This window comes from Patiria miniata, unplaced genomic scaffold (genome assembly GCF_015706575.1).
Source record: "Patiria miniata isolate m_02_andy unplaced genomic scaffold, ASM1570657v1 HiC_scaffold_7, whole genome shotgun sequence".
NCBI classification, from domain to species: Eukaryota; Metazoa; Echinodermata; class Asteroidea; order Valvatida; family Asterinidae; genus Patiria; species Patiria miniata.
This window is the reverse complement of record NW_024037074.1, coordinates 4,111,320-4,136,091: the sequence shown is the minus strand read 5'-3', so window position 1 is coordinate 4,136,091 and position 24,772 is coordinate 4,111,320. Positions and strand designations below refer to the sequence as shown.

The window sequence follows — 24,772 nt, the reverse complement described above, 5'->3', positions numbered from 1 at the left end:
ATGAATTCATGTACCAGTAGTACAGGCATGAAACTTTTCCTCGGATCCGCTGATTTCCTCGTTTTTTACTTCTCATGAATGCCATTACAAATTGAAAAACACTGTACAAAGTCTTGTGTGATTCATAATTTCCTCGTTTTTTCCTAAGTTCCCAGTTGCATGCCTGCGTGATGTACACTGACTACATTGCATTCCTGCTAATGTGCTATGCACCTGCCACATTGAATTACTGTACATGTACATTAAATTACAAAAAAGTAATTTACAGTGTACTTGTGTGAAAAGTCACCGTCATATGGATGACCTGTAGTGTAGGTATTAATATTGCCTTGCCAAGTGCAACAAGATTGTCCTATGGCCTTTTAAGTATTTTAGCCGGCCTCAGCTGATTTATTATCAAGAACCTGAATAAAAAACAAGGTTCTGTTTTGGGTGAACCTCTCTGCAAAATTTTAAACCTAGAGCTTTTTCACTTTTGGTTAGACTTGCAAAATATTTTAACCCGTTTGACAGATGTACTGTACATGTAGCGTGTCGAATTAAAAAAAAAATTGAAATGAACGAAGCAGTTTGATGTACTGTACATACTGTACTGTTAACATACACTTTTTTTGTGTACTGCAGAAACGTGTTGTAAGTACATGTATGTACACACTACATACACATGTACATGTACTTTACTTACAATGTTCATAATGTGTATACATTGAATGTGATACAAACTATTGTTCCATTTCATGTACATGTACATGAACACATGTATGTGACCCGTTTCAGGAAAAGGTGATATAAGTCGCGCTATGCCTTTATGTGTAATGGCCCGCTGAACGTTGAGAGGGTGAAATTTTCCGTCAAAATCCAAATTCCTTTTTTTGTCTTAAAATGACATCTTTGATACCTAAAGTTTAAGGATTCATTCACAGAAATGTTGATTTCGATGAATAAAGGGAAAAAAATAACCTTATTTTGTGTGCATTTTTCTCTGTATTTTACATCCCAAAACTATGCAAATGAGCCAAAAGATAGTAATCTGGTTTCAAAAAGTTTTTTTTTCTTCAAAAATCATTGAAAATAATCATTGTAGAATCAATATCCGAAGTTTAAAAGTGATAGTAAAAAGGAACATGTTTGTTGCTAAGATATTAAAAGTGAGTTTTTCTTGCCCGAATCTACAACAGAGCCAGCTATTTCAAAGCCTGTTTTCTCAGTTGTGTGATTTGAACTCCATGGAACTAATTAATATGCAAATTCGTTATATCTCCACAACGAGAAGGGCTATACAGCTGTGTCATATATATCAAATGAAAGCTTACGTTGTGGGCTTTCCAGTCGTGTATATAACTTGAAGTTTATTTTTTTGCGACTTACAATGATATCACCTTTTCCTGGAGTGGGTTACATATATTGTAGGTACCTATACATGTGCATAAATTACAATGTACATATATTCCAATAGTGTTACTTTACTTTTATTGTATCCCTGTTACTACATGTACATGTACACCTGACCAGTGTAAATTACAAGTGTCTGCTCAACAACATTTACAAAATCTGCAGCATAAATTTACAAATTTGTTGCTCCTCATGATCCGTGGAGGCATTTGCATGCATCCACACCAGACAAAAAATAAATTCCTGTTGATATCAGTTACGTGTGCATCGCACATGTTTGTCAGAAACGCAACCTTTTTCTTTGTCCGCCCGACTCCCCCAAGATCAGTGGGGCTGTTAAGATGTGCAGTGAATGCTTGGCTTGCCACAGGAAGTTGCCGAAGGGTTCTCATAAATCGTGCATTAACAAAAGCTGTTTGTGTGTGAAAAATCCAACACCATAATAGGCCTACACATTCATGAAATTATGAAATGTAGTAGTGACTTGCATATATAATTTATGTACAGTAATAAAATCCATCAAAATACTACCATGCCAGGTGTTGTGTAGAATACATTTACATTGTACATGTAATGGAGCATCACTGTTTGCATTATTAGTTCGATCATGCATACATTGTACAATGTACTTGTGTATGTATAACCATGGAGGTAGAATGGTATAACTATAAGGTGAAAATTGGTTTATGTTTACTGACAAATATAAAATACCAGTATTATGATGTTGTGTTGTAATATGGCCCTGTCATATAAAAAACCTTCATGTTCAAAGATTAGTTCAATTTTTTTAATTAAAAAAAAAGGAGGGTACTTTGATATATATAGGCCTACACGTCTGTCAGTTTTTTTCCATTCATACAGTGATGTACAACATGATGTGATGAAAAAAAATCTGTCTATTTACAAATTTTCCAAAACGTTTAAACGAAACTCGAAAATAAAGAAGGGACCTACATTGTACTTGTACATGTGTATAATGTTTATGCCATGTACATCTTCCTTTCGAGTGAAGCATGCATGTGCATACGAATGTACATGTACCTACTGGTAGCACAAATAGGCCTAATTAACGATATTTTCAAACCTATTTAATTTACAAATCCTCAGGAGCATTGCAGTGATTGATTACATTTGGGGTATACACGTAGTTAAGTTTTTACTTTGTCAGTGACTGCCCGCTATTTATCATCAACTACCGGTATAGTATGGTTGATTTATAGTTGATGCCAATCATGCCTGCCTGTACTCTGCAGACATACCGGTACGTATGCATGTATACATGTAACATGCAGACATCAGCCTTTGTGAAAGGGCTATACATGATATTACATACCATTGACTCTCATTATAAAGAGCGCTTTTATAAAGAGGTTCTGCTTATAAAGAGCGAAGTCTGAGGTCCCAAATCTCGGGTTCTCTTTGTGTTTCTTTGTTTCGCTGTCCTTTTATAACAACATTCCTGTTATAAAGAGGTACATTGTAATTTGGCTAGTCCCATTGACCTTGTTATAACGAGAGTCGACTGTACATTCATGCACATTCATACGTTTAAAAGATATTTAAAATATTTGCTAAACGGTACAAAAATAGATGCAAAGTCACATCCTTAAATCTCACTTTGTGTAATTTATGTGTACGACTATATTTGTACTATACATACATGTACATGTATGTACCTCTTGCACCGTAGCCGAATCTTGTAGACTTGAAGTGTGTACATGTAGGCCTTCAAAAACATGTACATTGTACAACATTACCAAGGCCTACATACACAGTGTCATACATGTACCGTTATGTACAGGGTGATTCAGAATGATCTGGACCCAAATTACAGAAAATATTAAAAATATATGTACATGTACCCGGTAGCAATTATAAACAAGTGCAAATGAGATATTTTGTAGGCTGGTATTTTGGACATATTTGGTGAAAGTTTCACCATTTTGAAGAAAAGAGCTAGCAAAGAATACACGCTAACAAAAACACTCTTATGGTTTCATGGTTCAACAAATTTATTGATATCATATACTGATGTGGAGCAATAACAAATACAAACCTAGTCATGATGGTAACTGACTCACTTGAAGTTATTGACACATTTAAACAAGGCAAAACCAATTCCCTGTGCAGACTGGAAAATGAGCCACTTCAATGAAAATGGCATAACTCCTCACCACAGCTGCTAATTTGAAAAATGCAAAATGTCTGTAGAAAACAAGACCTGTAATAACCATTCATATGAAACAATCAGTTTTTTTCTCAATATTTTGCCAAAAAAGAAATACGCATTTGAGAACCTGTTCATGTTGTTCAGCGTCAGTTCGTGGAAATCATATTCCACATGCTTCCTTGGTGTCTTGTGCAAACGTCCTATTCATGGTACTTCAAGCACCCAATTTCCTGTGTGATTTCTTGATCTACAGATAGTGTGTACGTTGAAAGCCCGCGGCCGGATATGCCGTATTTCATATGCACGATACAAGATTTCAGAGTGGTAAGTGTTTTTATTCAGGGTGGATAAAAAAAAACGAAACCAACATATTATTGCTAATTGGAACAGAAGTACATGTAGGGCACATGGGAATCAATGGGAGATATCCTCTGTTAGGGTTGAATCTCCTCTTTAAAATGACACCCTGGTCATGTCATTACATTCACGATTGACTGAGCAGTGACCAATTTTAAGAAAGGGTCTATTTAGAGAATTGCGCCATTTTTCAATTGTGGTTTTTGCTGTGTCATTTATCACAGAGTGAAAGGCTATGATTGCCAATCAAGGCAGGTGGGGAAAAAAAAGAGATTTCACCATGAAAAGTGGCGCAAGTCTCTAAATAGATCCTTTCATAAATTGGTCACCGCTCAGTCAACCGTGAATGTAAGGACATGATCTGTGTCATTTTAAAGAGGAGATTCAACCCTAACAGAGGATATCTCCCTTTGATTCACATTTGCTAAAAAAAAATGCAAAACAAAACAAAGAAATCATTTTTTCCTGTGCCAACCGTGACTTCAGAGGACATTGAAATCGGGGCATATACCAGTTGAGCACCTCCATACAATAATCTAGCCTCTCCATTAACCGTTGCACAAAACGTGACACACAGACATCACACAGACAGACAGACAGACAGACAGCATAGGATCTTTTAATACAGGAAGTACATTGTACACGTACATGCATATCCTCTATCCGCGTAATTCTGAAGTATTTTTTTGACACTTCATCTTGCAGAGTAAGCGAGACAATGTGATCGTCGGAGTCAAGTGGTTCTACCGTCAGTCTGAAGTACCAGACTCCGTCTACCAGCTGCTGGTCCAAGACAGGCACACTGAAAACGGTAACCGTATTATTGTGTTTTGAATGTTGGTTGGTTTCTTAGGTTGTGCGTGTTTTTTTGTTTTTGAAAGAGGCACATATTGCCGGTTATTTTAACCCTCCAGTTTATTGATTGTATACTTGCATTTTGTTGACAACTACATTGTAGTAACGAAAAAGAAAACCTTCACAAAGTGTTTGTTTTAGAAAAAGGTGTGGACTTTTCCACTTTTATCCTTGGATATTGAACTAAGCTGGCCTCTTTTTTCCCTCTCTTTCCCAAGCATTGTAAATGTTGTTCAAATAAGCGGATATCCCCCCAAAATGCCCGTCAGCATTTCTCAAATACCCAATTTCCAAAATACACGTAACGTAAATTTGCACAGACCTACATGTAGCCCATATGTCTAATGACTTTGCTTGAAGGGAGTGTTTTCCTAAAATTGCATTGTTGATATCTCAATATCGGGGTTTGCCCTTTTGATGTTTTAATCAGTGAGCATTAATAACATGTTTGTGATGCGATCAAGCTACATGAGTCGTTTGTCGACCCTGGTCAAAAATAGATTTATTGCAGATTTCAAAAGAGCACAATCTCAGCATTACTGCTGTGAAAACCGCATGCTGATACCATCTTTAGTTCAAAATTTATGGAAGTCGGAACACCAAGAGATGTGATGAAGTGGCCCTATTTTGGCCTGTATCTATCTCCACACAAAAATTCCCGACAAACGACTCATGCAGCTTGATCGCATCACATTTGTTCAACGAGATGTGAACATTATTGCCATTGGATGTATATTGTTTTCTTCTTGCTTTTAGATTCTGGGATTGACTTGGTCACCAAAGACCCGATCATCAAGAGCAGGGAGCTCTTTGTATCGGACACCACAGAGAACTACCACGTGTCTCTGCTCAGGTGAGTGTAAACAGCATAAAAGGTTTGACCCCAGTGAAATATTCGTAACAAACCCTAGCAATTCCACTAGCATTGAAATGTCAGGCCTGCTTACCTTAATCCCAACTCCCTAGCATGATTTACTAGGAACCATACCCATCCTGGCAGATTCCAACACCATAATGGGAAACTGCACACACATATTTCTGACTTAGTTTCTGGAGGTGTGCCAACCCAATGTAAAAGACTGTCAGTTTAGGGGTACTGTACCCATCCAGACAGATTCCAACAATACATGCTGTTGGGGTTTGATGGGTTGAGTTCTGTTAGGGTTAACAAGATGTATTTCAAGTCAGTCCAATCAGTAAGCAAGTTGCTGCAGCTTCTTATTACACGCTTCCAAAGTGTGAGGTCACTTTCTCCCGAGGTAGGCTCCCTTCCTTGACAACAGGACGAGGTCATGTGCATTTTTACTGTAACATAGTCCCCATACATGTACATGTATGTGGTATAGTCCATCATTTGTAAATTGTGCATTTTGTTCGTTTGAAGCAACAAACGTGCTCAAAACCTAAAGAAGGATACTAAACAACTAACCTGATGAAGTTTCAGCTCAGCTTCAGCTGTATATTTTGAGAAAAACAGCATTCTAGGATCTCGATTTCAAATCAAAAGTTGCTAATCATGTTTTGAATTGGGCCTGAATTCAGTGTCTGAGACACGTTCTCACTGAGGTGATTCAGCTACGCAGTGTCACGCACTGATCCGAAGAATTATAGCAACCGCGCGCGTGGGCATCGTGTCAACGCTTGCGCGCACTTCGCCGAATAAAAAAACCAGAAATTTCCAACAGTGCGTTTTAAGACTATCTGTAAACCCAGCTTTTCCATTGACTAGAAGAGCCCAGCGTAGTCAATAAGCGCATATCCCCCAAAAATGCCCGTCAGCATTTCTCAAATACCCAGTTTCCAAAATACACGTAACGTAAATGCACAGACGTACATGTAACCCATATGTCTAACAACTTTGCATAAAGGGAGTGTTTTCCTAAAATTGCTTAACAACTAACCTGATGAAGTTTCAGCTCAGCTTCAGCTGTATATTTCAAGAAAAACAGCATTCTAGGATCTCGATTTCAAATCAAAAGTTGCTGAATCATGTTTTGAATTGGGCCTGAATTCAGCGTCCGAGACACGTTCTCACTGAGCCGATTGAGCTACGCAATGTCAGGCACTGATCGAAGAATTATAGCAACCGTGCGCGCGCTTCGCCGGATAAAAAAAATACTAACAGAAATTTCCAACGGTGTGTCTGTAAACCCGGTTTTACCATTGACTAGAAGAGCCCAGCGCAGCCAGGGCAAAAAATGCACTGTATGTACGTGGACGTATACATTGTTCATGTACACACGTACATCTACCTCCTATACGATGTCCCAGAAGTACCATGTTCCTGTAAAATCTCACCGTGCTGAGGTTAACTAGTGCATGCTATCAGTTGTCATGTCAGTGCTCCCTAATTTGTTGCAAGATTGGAAATAAAAGAAAAGTTCCCAAAAGGCCTACGGGTACATTGCTTACATACCGAGCGGAGAACCCCAGCATTTAGATTGAAATTTGTTCATAGTGAATTTTTAAAGCTATAGTCCATCATTTGCAGCTATCTGAACAGTAACTGACGTAATTATTGTTGAAAAACATACTTGGTGGAAAGATAGTAAGTGGACTAAACTCCCTGTGATATTATTCTTTCTGGCAAGCTGTCATTTTGAAGTAATCAACGAAAGAAGGCCTTTCCAACGGTGCTTCTTAAGACGCACCGTAGGAAATTTGAAATAGTAGTTCGTTTTGATATTCGGCGAAGCGCCAGCAAGCATTGGTCAACACACACGCACGCGCGGTTGCTATAATTCGTCGGATCAGTGCGCGACATGGCGTAGCTGCAATCGGCTCAGTGAGAACGTGTCTCGGACGCTGAATTCAGGCCAAATTCAAAACATGATTTGGCAACTTTTGACTTGAAGTTGAGATCCTAGAGTGCTGTTTTCTCGGAATATACAGCTGAAGCTGAGCTGAAACTTCATCAGGTTAGTTGTTAAGCACCCTTCTTTAGATTTTGAGCACGTTTGTTGCTTCAAACGAACAAAATCCACAAATTACAAATGATGGACTTCATCTTTAAGTGACATGCAGGCAGTTATTCTTCATTGTTGTTTTGGACCTATCTAGGGGTAAAGGGAATGTGAAACACTTCAAGGACATCCAGAATGCTAAGGACTTCAAGGCCAGGCCGGATACCTTCTTCTACATCCTGGGCTATAACCCGGAGACAAGGTGGGTTTGGCGTGGACGACTTGAATAGATGGAAGGGGAGGGGTGAGGCTGTAGAAGGAGGAGGAGCTCCATTAACCCTAACTCCTTAGGCATGGTTGCCAGGATGTAACCTCAATCCTGCAAAATCATCCAACTACCTCCATGTAAAAATACAATACAGCCTCAACCCTCCAAAATCCTCCGTTATTTCGTGAATGTGGTCCTTGGAGAGGTGACCACTGCCTCAATCCTGCACAATCCTCCGGCAATCACTGTGAATATGTTGAGGCAGAGCCAGTGACATCCTGGAGCAGTGCGGAGGATTTCAAGTATAATACATGTTTAAGCCTACATTTATGCACAGCAGAGCATAAACTCGAGGTCCGACCATAGACTTTGACACAGTGCATCCTCCGAAATCAGCCACACACTTCTGCCATACAGCCTCAATCCTGCAAAATCCTCCATTTTGCAAAGAGCATTTTTGGAGGATTTGGGAAGGTTAGGGTTAAACTTCAGCTCACCCATATATTCTGTCTCTTGATTTGCCAGGAGCACTCAAATGGCATTCACTATTTTCTAACTATATTCTCTGTGCAAAGCTTAACGACTACGTGTACATGTATACAACAGAAGACTCTCTTAAAAAAAAAAATACTTGACATTTAGCAAAGTACATGTACGAGTGTGTACGTTGCACGCATTCTTCCCACGCACTGCAGGGTTGGGTACAAGCATTTTATGAAGGGGTAGTATTGAAAAAGTGGAGAAATATTTTTGGAGTGAAAAATGACTTTCAGAGTTATTCTGGGTAGTGTACGAATTGTGTCTTGGAGTATAAATGGAAACTGGTCAATTCCTTTCTCCCGACAAAAGACCACAATGACAAGTCAATACCTCTTGTTGTTGGGCATTGATTCAGTTTAAGAGTTAGTTTCTTCGTATATGGTTCATCTGCAAATGTCTACCCAAGCTGTACTCTCCGCCATGCAAAGCCTTAAGATCGCATTTTAAAATTTGTAAGTGGAATAGGTCAAGCAAGGCTCTTATTTGTTCCTTTCGTTTGTATTTTGACCAGACGTCTTGCCAGCACCCAGGGGGAGATACGGGTCGGGCCCAGTCACCAGGCCGTCCTGCCTGAACTCCGGCCCAAGCTGAAGCAGCCCAGTGGTCTGCTGATCACCAAGCATGAGGAGCTGACTTGGCGACCTGTCATCCACGACATTGACCTCAAGATGTATCTCCAGGCAGCAAGGTATTAGTCGAGACCTTTTTCAAGACCTCACACAAATCTCACGTAATGGAGCGTCACGTTTGATTCAAGTCTGGCTTGAAATAGTAAAGCCTTTCAATGCTTTTGACATTCAAAATACAAAACATTTGGGTTGTTTTTATGTTAAACCTAACTCACTACCATCTTTTACTAGGAACTGGACCAAGTCCATTAAAATCCACCAATCACTGTGCGTCCAATACAAAACTGTACATGACATGATGGAATCCACCACTGACGCACTGGTTGACATTCAAGGACTTGCTACACATGGCTTTTATCACTATAGCAGTACAGGAAGCTAGGCAAAATCAATCGGATACCCCTAGTACTGCTTCAGGCCATTAGGCCCAAGTCCCTCATACTCCATCAGTATTTAGTCACGCCAGGCCTTCTGGACCAAGTCCCCAAAAATCCACCAAAATGGGGGGGGTGGGGGGGGGGGGGGCGCGGATGGATTTTGATGGAGTTGGGGTGGTTAGGATAAATGGAGGATTCCAAATTATCGTTTTGGGGAAATGGGTCTCTAAATGTCTCTAAAAAGGTTTCAAGAAAATCTTGTGAGATTTTTGCCCTGAAAAACACATTTTTACCTGACATTGAGTGTTGACTCAAATATCGGTATACAATGAACCGTCATCAAATAATGAACCCTTTAGGCTTGGTCTCTGAAAATTTAAATGCTTGCTCAAAAACAAGAGGTCTGGAAATGTCACAGAAATGGTGTTGAATACATACATATGTACTGCAAGGTACGCATGTACGTTAGAAGTATAGTCAGTCTCAAACCCATATGAAAGTCTGTGTAAATGTATCTGTTGTGTTCATCCCAAAATGAAAATCACCAAATCATGACATTCACATGCAAAAAAAAGCAGACTGGCTTATCTTGAAACCTGTTACGTTGCTTTGGTTTATCCAGGAGTATGGCAGCTTTTGTTGGTATGTGTGATGGAGGCTCACCCGAGGAAGGATGCGAAGTAGCCTCCAAGGATGATACAACTATCAATGCACTGCAGTGTGTAAGTGAGACTCAGGGTGACCGTAAGGTCAGAGCCAAATTCTGCTAAATGCATATCAAAAAATCTGCCAAATTCCCCAGATTTACTCGAAATACAGTATAAACCCTTAAAATCACATGCAGATTGGTAGTATTGCCTTAATTGAGATTCAAATTACATAATAAACAATCTAGTCACATAAAGTTATTGTGAAATTATTGGTAAATTTTGGGCTTAACGCGGATCCGCGGCCACACGACGAAGTCTGTTTCCAGTGAACCTCAGCACCTAGACCAGCCATTCTGTCCCATTATGCAAGGGTTTGTTTGAAAGGATTGAAGCTTTTTTAAACAAATGTACACTTTTTTTTTCAAATTTGCTGTTTTCTGTCAAATAACAATTTTTGCAGAATTCTGCCAGAAATCTGCCAAAAAAAATCATTGTCAAATTTTCTGTCAAACTTGGTTTTTAAAAAATATTCTGTCAAAGTTAGCTGAAAATCGGCTAAACCGGTCACCGTGGTGAGACTATAGGGTCTGTGCACGACATGCAGAGGGCGCTTTGTAGCCTCTTTTCAAGTGGGAATGAAAGCTAATTTACACATGGTGAATGGATGAGTGGGATCTCGGCTCTCGATCATGAATATGTATGAGGTATAGTCATTGGAGTTGTTACCTCGCTGGTTTGCTATCTACGTTGTATACCATTTGATATTGTATTGTTTTTCTTTGTCTCACAGCTTCATGAGAACAGTTACAACTGTGGCAAGGCTCTGCAGGCTCTAGTCAAGACCTGTGTCCCTCGCTCTGTTGATAAGAAGTGGAATGAGCAGGAAACGGTAAAGAAATTAATTTATTAATTTTTAAATTAATCTGTCAGAAGTAAGGCCAAAAAAAGAAGTTCTGATTCCAATTACATGGTTTCGAAAATAGGGTAGGTAGGTAGGGATTTTTTTTTGCCAATTTTTTGTGTACGACCATATGAAGGCGTCAGCGTTTAGTGAAGGGTAATAGGTACAAATTGATGGTTTTTGGGTGTTTTTCCTCACTTTTCCAATTAAAAAAAATTAGGGTAGGGGCTGTCAGAATAGGGTAGGTAGGGAAACCGGAAGCAGAACTATTTGGGGGGGGGGGGGCCTAACCCACATGTTTTCAATCCTAAATCTTTTTTTTTTACGATAGCACAGAATTTCTTTTAACTTTCATTTACATTTTATCAATACTTTGGTATTATTGTTAGAGGCCCAAAAGCCGTGTGATGTTATGTCGTCATGCTTTGTCTACATGTGTGCTTTCCAATAGGAGCGAATGTGCAAACCGACCCGAAACCGACCCGACCTAAAACTGCATTCGGTTCATATCGGGTCGGTGTTTCCCATCATTTCATATAAACCAGCACAACAATTTGTTAAGCAATTTCTTACCTGCTCAGTAGATCCATCTGACCGGATCAAGTTTTATTTTTCTCCTGGCAGAAAATGTTTGTGAAGGGGCTGCGCCAGTACGGCAAGAATTTCTTCCGCATCCGCAAGGAGCTTCTCCCACACAAAGAACGGGTATGTCATTCACTTCCTCTTGTTCATCTGAAAAATGTATCAGTCTTTAAGAGATTGAAATAACGGTCAGATCAGACAAAGACATTTTCTGACCACTTCACAAAAAAGGTTTAGTTACGGAAAGAATATGACACTCTGCAAGTCGAAATTGATTGTGCTAGTAACACTTTTCCCAAGCATTTTTTGTTCCGTAACTTCCTGTGAATCCTTACTCCCTCAGCAATTTGTTGAAACCTTTCTGAAGACTCCAACTTTTACTTTCAAAAATGCATCGTGTCAAATGTGCATGTAAAGTCAGCAGTTGCTGCTATGTACGCTCTGCAACCCTGCAATATTCTCTTCCTGGAGGGTTTTGAAGGATCTACGAGGGTTACAGTTAAAGCAGACCAAAATCTGTTTCCTTGAGACTTATTTTTCAAAGGAACATGAAAAGAAAGAATTTTATTTGCTGCACCCGATTTCATGAAACTCATGGTAACTTACGATGCATCGCAGCGCTGCGACGCATCATATCCCTACAATGCATCGCAGCGCTGCGGCGCGTCATATCCCTACGATGCGTAGCCGCAACGCATCCTGCGATCAATTTCACAGAATATGTCGTAAGTTTGACCCGTCATAGGTGTATTTATAGCACAATTCAGTGACTGTTTTATTTATTTAGTCAGCGTACAGTAAATATTCGTCTGATATTCAACTAAGAGTCGTCAGATCTCCTCTTGAAATTTTTAAACCGTAAAACAAAATGGCGGACGTGTGATGCAATTTTAAAGGAAAACAAGCACTCAGTGGACTGTACAGCTACTTTGAAATTTCAACTGCAATATTCCAGGCTAATTCATAATAATTCAATGCATTTTCTTACAATTTGACACACATTGTCTCGGTATTATAGTCTTGTTCATGTATTTTTATGGCATAAAACTGGCTATTGAAAGAAAAGGATGCTTCGTATTTTGCAATGACCACTAGACACGTCGTAACAGGAGTAAAAATCGAGGCGGACGGTGATGAAAACCTGCGTAAGCCTCAGATTGGCTCCAAAATGTGACTCAGATGATTACCTAGAAACCAACTAGGTCTAAGACCGGCTTTACTAGACTTTCCCGATCTTGTTTTTCCGCACAGGGTGATCTTGTAGAGTTTTACTACTACTGGAAGAAGTCCCCCGAGGCGTCCGGCCAGAGGATTTATCGTCGACATCGTAGACAGAGCGTCCTCCGCCGAATCAAGACATGTGCCCGAGCCAACAGGCCTCCCTCTAATGAATTCTGTGAGTTCGAGTTTAAAAAACTAAAAACACAGTTCACAAATAATTATTGGCTTGCCTTATGCAAAGAATTAAAGTGGATTTTCTTGCTGAAAATTGTTGCCCACTTTTAAATGTCATTTTGTTTTCTGACAGTGGATTTGAGCTCAGCGTGTGAGAGCGACATGGATAGTGATGACAGCGAGAGAGACTTCAGTAGCTACGCTTGCCGACACTGCTTCACTACAAGTATGTAGAGTTTGGAGAAGGTTTAAGAACTATTAACTATAAAACTATAAACCAACTCTGCAACCTGACTTGTGATTGCCTTGATTGCAACTCTGTGAGATAGATTTAAAAAAAAGAATTAACGTCATGTTATCATGCCTCCTCATTGTCAGAAGAGAGTGTTTTCACCAGATTAATCAGCTTGGGAGTCTGCGAGGGTTAATGATGGACAACGTGCACATAATGGCCAGAGGAAAAGAGAAAAAAAATTCACAGAACTACTGGCTTCATTTTCGTGCCACCATTCTTACTGTTTTAAAAAGTAATAAAATTAATTTTTGTAAAAATACTGTTACTTATGGCTGTTTTTCGTCTACCAAGCGCAGTCCATCCAGGATGCAACATTCCACGAATTGTCCTTGAATATTTCACGAAATATGAATAAACTGAATTTTTGGTGCAGCATCTAAAGATTGGCACCACGGGTCTCGAGAGCGGATCCTCCTCTGCACCAACTGCAGGCTCAGCTTCAAGAAGTACGGCGAGCTGCCGCCCATTGAGAACCCCCGCGAGCCGCCGGCGTTCATGTTCAAGCCAGTCAGGGAGGGGGAGTCCTACGACGTCGTCCGCCACAAACTCAGGAGCCGAAGGCAGAGAGATTTGGTACGAATCAGGAGACATAACCCTTTTCAGTGTATTGTGCACATCAATCCAGGAATGAAATATGCACTCGCGGTGGTCCCCCAGTGACAGCGAAAGAATTGTTGCACAAAGCTACGTCTCTGTGACAGCTAGTCTGATTAACAGCTTGGGGCCTCTGTAAATGTACAATGATTCTGTGGCCGGATTGAACTACACATTACACATAGGCTATTAGCTTCATGCAGAGTTGTAACGAGTCACTGATTTTTGTGACTCGAGTCGAGTCGAGTCATTTTAAAGAAGTGACTCGAGTCGAGTCGAGTCATTAGGTCAACAAGGTCGAGTCGAGTCGAGTCGAGTCACAAAGTGTGGTCGAGTCGAGTCGAGTCAAGTATTTAGCTCGAGTCAAATCGAGTCACAAATATTTGAACACTAAATTACAATAAAAAGCAACAAACACAAGAGAGAAAGAATACAAGGCACCAGTCTATTACGGAAATCCAAAGACATAAAGTATGCTGTATGGTACCCAACCAACAGTTTCCATTGCTAGCTCACGTCACAGATAAGAAGATGTGAAACTTCGGTCTTATAACCGGTTTGGCTTCGGGTCTAGATTTTGTTGTTCGCTGATCGCTGACAACGTTAAAACCTAATTGCATTATACAAAACTGTTTCTGATTATTTAAAGGTGGGCCCGTCCGTATCCATTTTTTTGTGTGAAATCGGGACATGAATTTAGCCAGCGTTCCACCAAGAACTTCAAAATCGCCCGAAACCAATGATGAAACCACGGATTGAGAAATGCCTTTTAAGTCTGGTTCCGGGTTTAGCATTACATGCTATAGAACCACAAGGTGGGAGTCCGCGACACGGTGTATGTTTGTTGTTTCATTATGGAGGAAGGAAACAGACTGCCGCTGTATATAAACGTACATTATTCGCGAACATTAACGTGACGTGAACAAAAACTGGCAACGCGAACGGCGCAGCGTAAGTCATTGCAAATATTTTTCGCAAGTAAGTTTTGCTTTTATTTTGGGACTCGAGTCTTATTAGCCTTCCTCAAGTCGAGTCGAGTCATTGACTCGAGTCATTACAACTCTGGCTTCATGAGGTTTATCAGTTGCGTATCCATGATGCGTACTCTGAAATTCCATGCGTAGATATTTCTCTGGAAACTTGATGAACGTAAATGCATAAGAAGAGAGCATGCAGTAGTTTTGCGAGTAAAATCCAGAATATTGTGTTTTCTCAAAGTATGCAGCATTCACAGAGCTAAAACTTCATCAGGTTAGTTGTTAAGCACCCGTCTTTAGATTTTGAGCAATATTGCTTCAAACAAAAGAAAATGCACAAATGATGAATTGTCCATTTCTACCTTTAAAGAAACAAACACTGAGAATGCATTTGTTAGAACACTGGCATGGTATTCCACAGCTCACAGGTATGATTTGAACGTCGTCACAAGCAGATAGTACACAGTTGAATGTTGTATAATTAGGGTAGTACCTGACTGGGACACGTCCAAACCTGGTGCTCCTTCCAGCTCTAGATTTCCTTTGTAGATTCTTTCGGAGATTTATCAGCCATGTTGTTGTACATGTACTTGTATAGCACTATGAGCAAGTGAAAGCATGGCGTGGACAAAGGCCCCGACTACAAGCACAATAGCTGGCTCTATCCTGGTTGTGGGGTCGGTCGAGCGTGTACCCATCCAGAACAGTTGCTTGTGTAGAAAGCTGGGCATCGGGCTCAAAATCGTCGCGAAATTCACAATTATGAGTTGCATTTCCACAGGAAAATGATCCACAGTTATTAGTGTGCAATGCTCTTTCAGCTAATGTAAAATTCAGAGTGCGTATGTGGCTGAAACCAGGAACAATGAGTAAAAATATCAGAGCAAATTGTAGGGTGTGTACACTGGTCGCCGTCTTTTGTACACCATCTTGTGTACACTGCCTCATCTATTCATCCGTACAGGTAAGCTCAACGCTCCGTAGTGGACGCAACAAGCACGGCAGCGTCAGCGAGCCCTGCAGCCCTGTGAACATCGAACGGAAGCAGGAGAAGCATCGCCACTCCCCGTGTTCTCTCAGCACCTCCAGCGATAGCAGCAGCAAGTCTAGCGAGAAGAAAATCAAGGTAAGGAGAGCTCCTGGGATAGGTCACAGAAGAATGCAATTACAAAAATGATAAAGGTACTGACTCGGTAATAGCTTATGCCTTGTCCAAAGTTGATTTATAAATTCACCATCAATGGGAAATCAACCATTTTGGAAGCTTTGTGAATTATGTAAAGATTATACCAGAGTTGATATAGATACACACAAAGACTGAAAAGAAAGAAACAAACTTTAAAGAGGATTGGATTTTCGGGTGCTATTTAATTGTCTTGGAAGTCTGTAAAGTAGAACGCTCTCTGAGATTTATGTTGCCAATGAAACTTTCCATTCAAGAGATATTTTACGAATTGAAATTTACTCAAGGGATTGTGAATAAGAGAATAATTATGTGCTTGGCCGGTTTTAAACAAGTACGTTTGAGCTGGCCAGGAGCCTGGACGATATGTACACGAGGTCCAGTCAACAGTCAACTAATGCACTTGCCATGTCTCACCAGGAGGAGCCAGGTACAGATCACCCAGGGAGTCCGTCAGTGCCGTCCATTAAGCAGGAACCAGCCGGCGAAGATGAGGAAGACGAAGACGAGGAAGATGAAGACGAAGATGAGGCCGAGGAAGGAGAGACAACGGAAGAATCCGGGATGAGGACTGAGGAACAGGAAACAGAGGAAGCAGGAGCACCTGAAGTAGATGCACCAGTAAGTTACTATAACCCTAACCCCTTCAGTGATTTACTATGAACCTTCCTCACTCTCGCAAAATCTAACACCATATGGTAAACTCAACACCCAAAGTATTGGATTCTTATTAGACCCAAAAAAAAAAGTCTCCGGTTTCTGGTATGCGCGCGTGTCGCCGTAGCCATGCGCGTCAGCAAAATGAAAACGTTTTTTTTTCAATGAAAGATGATGTCTCAAACCGCCAAACTCACTGGTTTGACTGGAATCCTGCTGCTGCACAATTTTAACGTGTTTTTAGATTGGGTTATTGTCGAGAATAAGCTTTATGTGGCCTCTCTAGACTCCCATATATTTGCACTAAGTTTACTCGGGCACCAATTGCAGTCATCAGCCGACATTTGAAGCAAAAAAAATCAGTTAAAAAAAGCCGCGTCGCCGTACCACTTTTTGGGCAAGCTCCATACCAGAAACCGGAGCCTTTTTTTTTTTGCCTTATGGTGGTATGCCTGACCCCATGTAAAGCATAATTAGTTTACTAGTGCAGTACTCACTCCAACAGATTCCAACAAAACCTGCAGTTGGATGTTGAAGGGTTGGGGGTAGGGTATTATGGATTAGAGCAATTCCACGGAAGATAGACATGGCTGAAAAGTGGAAAATTTATGATAACTTCAGAACTACAAGCATCACAACGTCAAATGTGGTATCAAATAAAAGGGACCAACAACACCTTTCATATGATTTGTATCCTAGTCAGATGGAATGGAGTTAAATATGTGTTATTGTCAAGAAACATGTATTGCCACTGAAATTATGGAATTATGTTATAAGAGTACATGCTGTGGCTGAAATCTGGCAATTTTTACTTACTTAGTTGCATGTGTAAGTAATTGGCCAGAACCTCCGTTTGCCTCATTCCTAACACCCCCCCCCAAAAAAAAATGTTCCCACATGTCTTATTTATATACATTTTGTACATGGAAAATTGCCTATACTCTTAAGGAACTGAATTCTTGGTCTTTTATTTTTCAGATACAATACATGTGGGTCATAACTTTTGTTTTGAGAATAACATGATACGACCTCCTTCTTTCAACAGGAGCTGGAACAGATGGAAACCAACTCGGACAACGACCAGGATGCCGCAACAACGACAGACAGCAACAGCACCACAAATGCAAACGACGAGTCAAGCCACCCTGAAGGGGAAGGGATGTCAGATGACGTCAGCTCTTCATCCCGATCGCCCTCTCCAACGGCCGAGTCCGAAAGTCAGGACCAGGCAGAATCAGTACCTCTCATCATACCCGTGGTGAAAGTCAAAGAGGAAAAGATTGATACGGATACCAACGACAGTGACATTGAAGCAAATCGCCATGCAACCTCCTCGTCTCAAGCATTTTCTGTCATCCAACGCTTTGAGAGTCCTGACCGGGTGCCCGCAAGACAGTCCTTTGAAGGCCGCCCAAGTTCAGGCAGTCCATCCCTTGCCAAGCCAGAAACATATTATCGCCCTCTTCCAATGCCTCTCATCAAAAAAGAAAAGGTTGATCGGGAAGACCCTTATCAGCATCAACCTCTTCCATTGATAAAGAAAGAACCGAGACCGGACAGAGGGGATGAACTTTCTAACTCGGAGTCACCAAGAATGCAGACACCAGATCGCCTTTCCAATTTGAGCAACCAACAAGGAATGCTGCCGGAGTCTTTCAGGCAACCTAATGAACGTTTCAGACATCCCATTGACTATCTTCGTTCTAACGAAAGATTTTACTTCCCTGATGGCAGTTTAAGACCGCCAGTCCCTAGTCTACGCCCTCCGTCAGAAGGCTTCACCTCGAAACCTCCGGCTGAAAAATCTAGATTCCAGTCAGAGGGCTTTGGTCCTCCCCCAGAACTCCTGAAAACGCAAAAGGCTAACTCGAAAAATTCTGAAAAGGAAAAGCTTGCACAAGAAGATCAAGGTCAGATAAGGTATTCAATAGATTACTTTAAAAGCCAAGCTGATCGCATGCAGCTCTCAAGTGACAGCATGAGGCAACTGAAAGCAACTTCGGGTTCATGTCAGGAGGAGTCGGGTGTATTCGATGAACGATTGAGAGCTTCTGGCAACACGAGCATGCCTCCTGACTTTAGATATAGCCCCAAGCCTCTTGCTGCTCGTTCTGATATGCAGAAAGAAGCAAAGTCTCGTGAAGAGTACAGGTCATCTCCAAAGTTAAAATCATCCCCTGATTTTTCCAGAGCTCAGCCTGAGTCAAGAGTCTCAGCCGAACCCTCAAGATCACCAGGGGAGAAAAACACACCAAGTGCAGAGCATCGATATCCCATACTTGAGCGTGGCAGACCTTTAGGAAGCCATTTCAAACGCCATGAGGATAGGTCAAAGCCTTTAATGGAATCCCCCAAACCACCAGAAGATTATCTAAGGTCTTTGGGGGAGCAAGCAAGACGTCAACCTCTAGGGAGTCATATAGGTCATCCCAGGGATCAGATACGATTTGGAGAGCATTTTAGGCCAGAACTGTTTCGACCTGGAGAACCCCCAAGACATGGTGAATATTTCAGGCCTAGTCAGCACGTAAGGCCTGGTGATCATTTGAGGTCAGTGGATAGTGTGCGGCCTGGAGAGCATCCTGGTGTTGGTGAAACCCCGAGACCGGGAGATCAAGACATACCAGCAAATCATTCAAAGCAAGGGAATTTACATGACCATCTGAGACTAGGCGAGCATCCCAAGCAAGGAGATCGTCCAACCTTTATTGATAATCCAAGAACAGGAGGACACCCAAGACAAGATGATTACCCTAGGTCCGGAGAAAGATGGGAAGACACCAGAGAATTGAAGAAACTTCCTAGATTTAGTGATGAGACTTCATGTGGAGAAGTGCACAAAATGGCGCATTATAGACCTGAGCTTCAACAAAGACCTAGAGAGCAGCAAGGGAAGCTCTGCAGACATGTAGACAACCCAGCAAGACCTCTGGAGCATATCCGACCCGCTGAGCATCCTAGACCAGGAGAGCATCCCAGATATCGCGAGTGGCATAGTTTCGGGGACCACATTGGATCCAGGGAGCTCCTCAGACCTGGAGAACCCCCTAGATTAGGAGAACCCCCAAGATCAGGAGAACCCCCAAGATCAGGAGAACCCCAAAGATTAGGAGAACATATTGGGCAACCAGAGTGCCCTGCATCAGGAGAGTTGCAGAGATCAAGGGAACTGCCAAGGTCAGGAGAGCTTCAGACAGTCGGAGAGCTAGGGCAAGTTGGAGAGCCTCTGAGACTTGCTGATGATCGTCACAGGTCTGGAGAATATTCCAGATACAGTGAGCACACGGTGTCTAATGAGCGTGTCTTGAAACCTCCGAGAGAGAGTCCCATGCCACCTCCTGAGCCCCTGAAGCCTTCTGACTTATCCAAATACCATCCTGTATTCCTGAAAACAGAAAGAAATGAGGAGCCTGGACCTGAAAAGTCGGTCATAGGTGGGGAAGCTCCTCCTCATCCGGAGGTCCAAAAGCCAGAGGAAGACACCAGAGAATCTAACAGTGAGGAAGAAGAGGAAGAAGACAAGGGTGTATATCCCCGGATGCCTTCACCTGATCCTGTCGTTGTGGATCGAACTGATTATGTCAGTTCTTCTGCAAGGTAAACAAACCCGTTCCTTATATTAAGTAGTCTCTTTTTCGATAGATAATTGTTTTTATATGAAATGTGGCTATAAAAAGTATCAAATGTTTCCATTTGTTCAGTTGTAGGAGATATATTTTGAGTGTCTGTTCTCTTTTCGTTGGAGCAGCACGTCGCTATTGCTATTAAACCACAGTCCCAAATTCCATGGTACTGGCCCAGCAGATACATTGTTACCACTGAAACAGTTCACTGACTTTTTTTGTCATGTTCGCAGGTTCATTCGCCACTGGCATCGGGGCGTTAACTCTTGCAGTCGGACGGACATGATCTTCTCACCACTGGACAGCTCCAAACTGGCTGCCAAGAGGGCTAAAAATGCCGCAGCCGCAGCTGCAAAGGAGAAGGAGGGGAAGAAGACCGTCATTAAGAAGGAGCCTACCTCCAAGGATGAGAAGGATGCCAAAGCCAAAGATGATGGTCGTCAGAGGAGGCCTAGCAGCACTGACAAGCCGACAGTGAGTTTTTTCTCAGATAGTCATCGTTCGTTTGTCTGTTTCTTGCCTGCAGGGGTGTGAAATCTCAGCTTTAAAGCTGATTTCAGCTTTTTTTGTTTTGGATTTCAGCTTTTTTTTTCCCACTTGCTGTGTACAAAAGTATATGATATTTCCAAAGTTCAGCTGTTTTTACACCTCTTTCACCTGTTTTCAGCTAGTTTTATCAGTGGTCACTCACACCCCTGTGACTGTCAAGGATATGATCAATTTTTAACTTGGAGAATATCCTAGTGAATCACAAGTCAAGCCGGAAATGCACATTGACAAAGGAATGCCTTTGTCCTAGCTCAGTTGAAAAGCTTTTGTGCGCAAGTCAAATATGAATGACTTGTCGACTTTGTGACACAACTCAACGCAAGTATTAAGGCTGTACAGAGGGTCATTAGTAGCGACAAATGATTACCAATATAATAATTTATTCTTGTTTCTAAGCTTAACCCATCAGCACCTGTACTACATTGTATTACAATGTGCTTAATCACTGAAAATCAATACAAGCATAGAGTGCTCGCGCAGTCATAGTGTCGATAAATAATGCATCCATCATTTCTAACATGACTATTAAAATATGTGAAAATAAACATGGTGTTTGTTTTATTATATTTCTAGAAGAAACCTGATACGCCCCCTGAGAACAATACAGCTGATGCACAGGTGACTGGCTCGTATGGCTTGCAGCAGGGCCAGGTTTCTATGCCACCACCTAGAGGTTCCCCAGGGTTCGCAGGATACCCCGGCCAGGACATGCCAGCAATGCGCACCTTGAGCGAGTACGCCCGGCCCCACTCGGTCATCGTGCAGGGCAACCCAGCCAGCAACCTGATGGGACCCGACCCCATGCTGCAGTACCAGCTGGAGCAGGTTTATGCCCTGGGCAGCCGGGAGGCCCAGATTGACCTCGTGGAGCGGGAGCTCAGGGAGAGGGACATGCGCCAGAGGATGCTTCAGGAACGCGAGATGGAGCTGTGGGATCGGGAGATGCGCGATCGCGGATTGAAACCGGGCTATGAGCAGCAGTACGCTGGAGCGCGCACCTCAACGGCGACGCCCCTCGCGGCTTACCCTCCCCACCCTCACCATCCCGGTGAGCCGCTGCCCTCCCCACAGCAGCTGAACGCTGCTGTCTATGCACACAATCTAGAGCGAGCGCATGCGGAGCACCACCTACGAATGCACGGCCCGGAGAACTCTGCCTTTTCCGTGGACCGTCTGACATCGGAGCGCATCCATCTTGAGCGCATGGCCCTGATGGGTGATCCAAGGGCTGCTGCTGCTGCTGCTGCTGCTGCAGCTGGGCGACCCCCGACCCCTCATCATCACTCGCACTCACACTCACACACCCATGTGCACTTCCATCCCCAAGAGCACATCCACCATACCTACCTCTCTCAAGGTGGGGTCCTCCCAGACCAGCCTGCCCCGGCGGTCCTTCAACCAACCTTACACCTCCCTCCCAATCCTCTCTCCGTACCCCAGCCCCCGCACCCGATGATCAACCAGGCTGCTGCAGCTGCTGCTATAGGGGGTCCCCCTCCCTCCTTACCCCATGCCAGATTATACAGGCCCCCATTACCTGACGTACTGGCCCAGCAGATACAACATGAGCACATACAGCGACAGATGTTGTCAGAACGTCACCCCTATCCACCTCCACCCCCGCCAAGATAAATTAGATTATCATGCTCCCTGATAGGTTCACCCGACCTTCTGAAGGTCTGGGTTAGTTTTGGTGCAGTAATGTTATTGCCAGTATTTTAACAATAGTTGCAAACTATGAGTTAAGTTTCTTGGGAGGGGATCAGTTTATCAAGTCATCAAACCACCGTTATGTGTGTGTTTTCAAACAGAAATGAGGCCGAGCTGTGAAAAAAAGACAGTCGTGTTTATTTTTAGCCCCGTGGCGGCTGCCTGACCTACAGTTTAGACGTGGGGGCGCCGGGAGATTTTCAGGTCAGGGAACCAGACTAGCTGTCTCTAAGAAAATACAACTCTATGCAGTTAGTGTACTGGTATAAACTGGTTGCGTATCTCAATTGCATGTATTGGTCCCTCGTGTAAACGTAGTGTCGATATTGTGTTGACACGGTGTAATTGCAGCGTGAAAATTGTCCGAGGATGGTGTACCCGTAGAGTAAACATCACATTAACGCAGTGTTTACTGAATTACGTGATGATTGTGTGATGTGAGGTTTGACAAATTGTGAACAAAGTGCAAACACATTAAGTGCTCAAACAGTGTGGATATTGTGCTGATTCTTTGAAACACTAAGCTGAAGCAAAGGGCGTTCTGCGAAAGCATTAGACAAAAAGGCACTGCCCTAGTTTTTAAAAGTTGTGGGTTTTTTTAACAACTGTTTTCATGACACGTGTAAATAGTAATACAGTTCTCATAAAAAAAACAAATTCTTTCGTTATTTAACAGAGTGCGTAAAAGAGATTCTTAGAATAATATATATATATTTATACATATAAAATTGTTTAGACGGAAGTATTATTTGATTTGGAACTCTAGAAATGAATTACGATTCTGAACCCTGGTGCTGTCCCGCTGGAACTCTTCGAAAATAGTACTTATGTTAAGTTCTGGTTCCACTTGTCAGATTCTGTTGGGCCTCGAGTGATGAGACGTTGTGCTTGTACTCAATTCCTAAACATCACCTGCAGCTCCAAATCATTGGTGAACGTTACCGCTCGCGATCGGATGTATTGTTTTCATTCGTGTTTTAGGTGGTCTTGGTAGTGAATGAAAATATCGTACACATACACCATGTTGCCTCGAACCCCCCCCCCCCCCCTCCACCCGTTACATCCTTCCTTCAAACTCCTCAGAGAGTTTTTATAGTTTTTGGCGGATTTTGCAAGAATGAGGAAGGCAGACCCGCCACAGTACGAGTAACGTACGGATGAGCGGTATTCATGAAGGTCCCGGACAAAAATGATATTAGGGTTGTGAAAGTTAGTGTGTTCAGTGTTTAGGTTTTTGTGTAAAGTGATTTGTAGTCGACCATTCCCTACCTCCGTGCCCAATGAAGTGCGTGCATTTCACCCTGTATTATTCACACTCTAGTCATAATCACGCGCACCATGCATGCAGTTGAAGTTCGGGAACAGGAAGTTACAGTATCATAGAATAAAGATCGTGAATGAATTACTTGAAGAATGCAACAACTCGACACAACACGTGTACATGTACATTAATGATACTTAGTTTTTAAGCACAAAGTTACTATTGTAGACGGAATTGTAATAAAGAGTATGGAAGTAAATCATAGCGTGTTGTTGTGGAAGCTTCCGAATAATGACTTGATTATCGTATACAATGTAATTTCTTTTCAAAGATGCAGACGTTTGGTACACCATTGGGGGCAATACCCTCGGCACAACTTCGCCTCTTGTCCATGTGCACCCTTCGGGCGTAAAACACGTCATGGATTACATCAAAACAGACGACAATCTTCTGTTTTCTGTAAAATTTGATACCGTCTTATATCATACATGTCGGAGAACAGACGCAAAGTTGTATGAAGTATGGAAGGTGCTTCAAAACTCAGCCGGTCTCAGGTCTTCTCTCAAAAGGCACGTACAGCTTCTCTGAAGATTACTTCTGCCCTATGCATACAGATAGGTCAACAATTTGTCATGATGAAATAAAAAGCGTGCCTAATCCTATAGCCCCGCGGTGCCGATTCTAATATGAGCAGAATCATGCACAACACGTACTATCGATAGTCGTGGAATTATCGCCAAGCGGACGCTTTGCTCACTTGAACGGGAGACGACCGTACTGCGCAAGGCGTCCATTGAACCATCGTTTTTGGTCATCGACCTTTTCCGGTTGGAGATTTAAAACAAACACTCGTTTCGCCAACGAGGCTTGAGCCAGCTCCTCGGAACATCTCCAGACAGTGCTT

The 24,772-nt window shown here is 42.2% G+C and overlaps 1 protein-coding gene across 2 annotated transcripts in view; it reads left to right on the top strand.

The window, feature by feature from the left end:
* The window catches only part of LOC119744652 (arginine-glutamic acid dipeptide repeats protein-like), a 28,565-nt gene extending 4,433 nt beyond the window's left edge, over positions 1 to 24,132 (top strand). Inside the window, exons 3-18 of one of the 2 annotated variants that reach the window (XM_038220711.1) lie at positions 3,816 to 3,886; positions 4,625 to 4,730; positions 5,531 to 5,627; positions 7,835 to 7,939; positions 8,997 to 9,173; positions 10,114 to 10,213; positions 10,932 to 11,030; positions 11,667 to 11,747; positions 12,876 to 13,020; positions 13,153 to 13,245; positions 13,688 to 13,887; positions 15,850 to 16,011; positions 16,489 to 16,689; positions 17,771 to 20,322; positions 20,582 to 20,822; positions 21,474 to 24,132. In XM_038220711.1, the coding sequence (XP_038076639.1) occupies positions 3,816 to 3,886; positions 4,625 to 4,730; positions 5,531 to 5,627; positions 7,835 to 7,939; positions 8,997 to 9,173; positions 10,114 to 10,213; positions 10,932 to 11,030; positions 11,667 to 11,747; positions 12,876 to 13,020; positions 13,153 to 13,245; positions 13,688 to 13,887; positions 15,850 to 16,011; positions 16,489 to 16,689; positions 17,771 to 20,322; positions 20,582 to 20,822; positions 21,474 to 22,529 (5,486 nt within the window). In that variant the 3' untranslated portion in view covers positions 22,530 to 24,132. Of the gene's footprint in view, positions 1 to 3,815; positions 3,887 to 4,624; positions 4,731 to 5,530; positions 5,628 to 7,834; positions 7,940 to 8,996; positions 9,174 to 10,113; positions 10,214 to 10,931; positions 11,031 to 11,666; positions 11,748 to 12,875; positions 13,021 to 13,152; positions 13,246 to 13,687; positions 13,888 to 15,849; positions 16,012 to 16,488; positions 16,690 to 17,770; positions 20,323 to 20,581; positions 20,823 to 21,470 lie in introns of both variants that reach the window. The other variant, XM_038220710.1, reaches the window with a different exon arrangement.
* Positions 24,133 to 24,772: the final 640 nt, after the last annotated feature.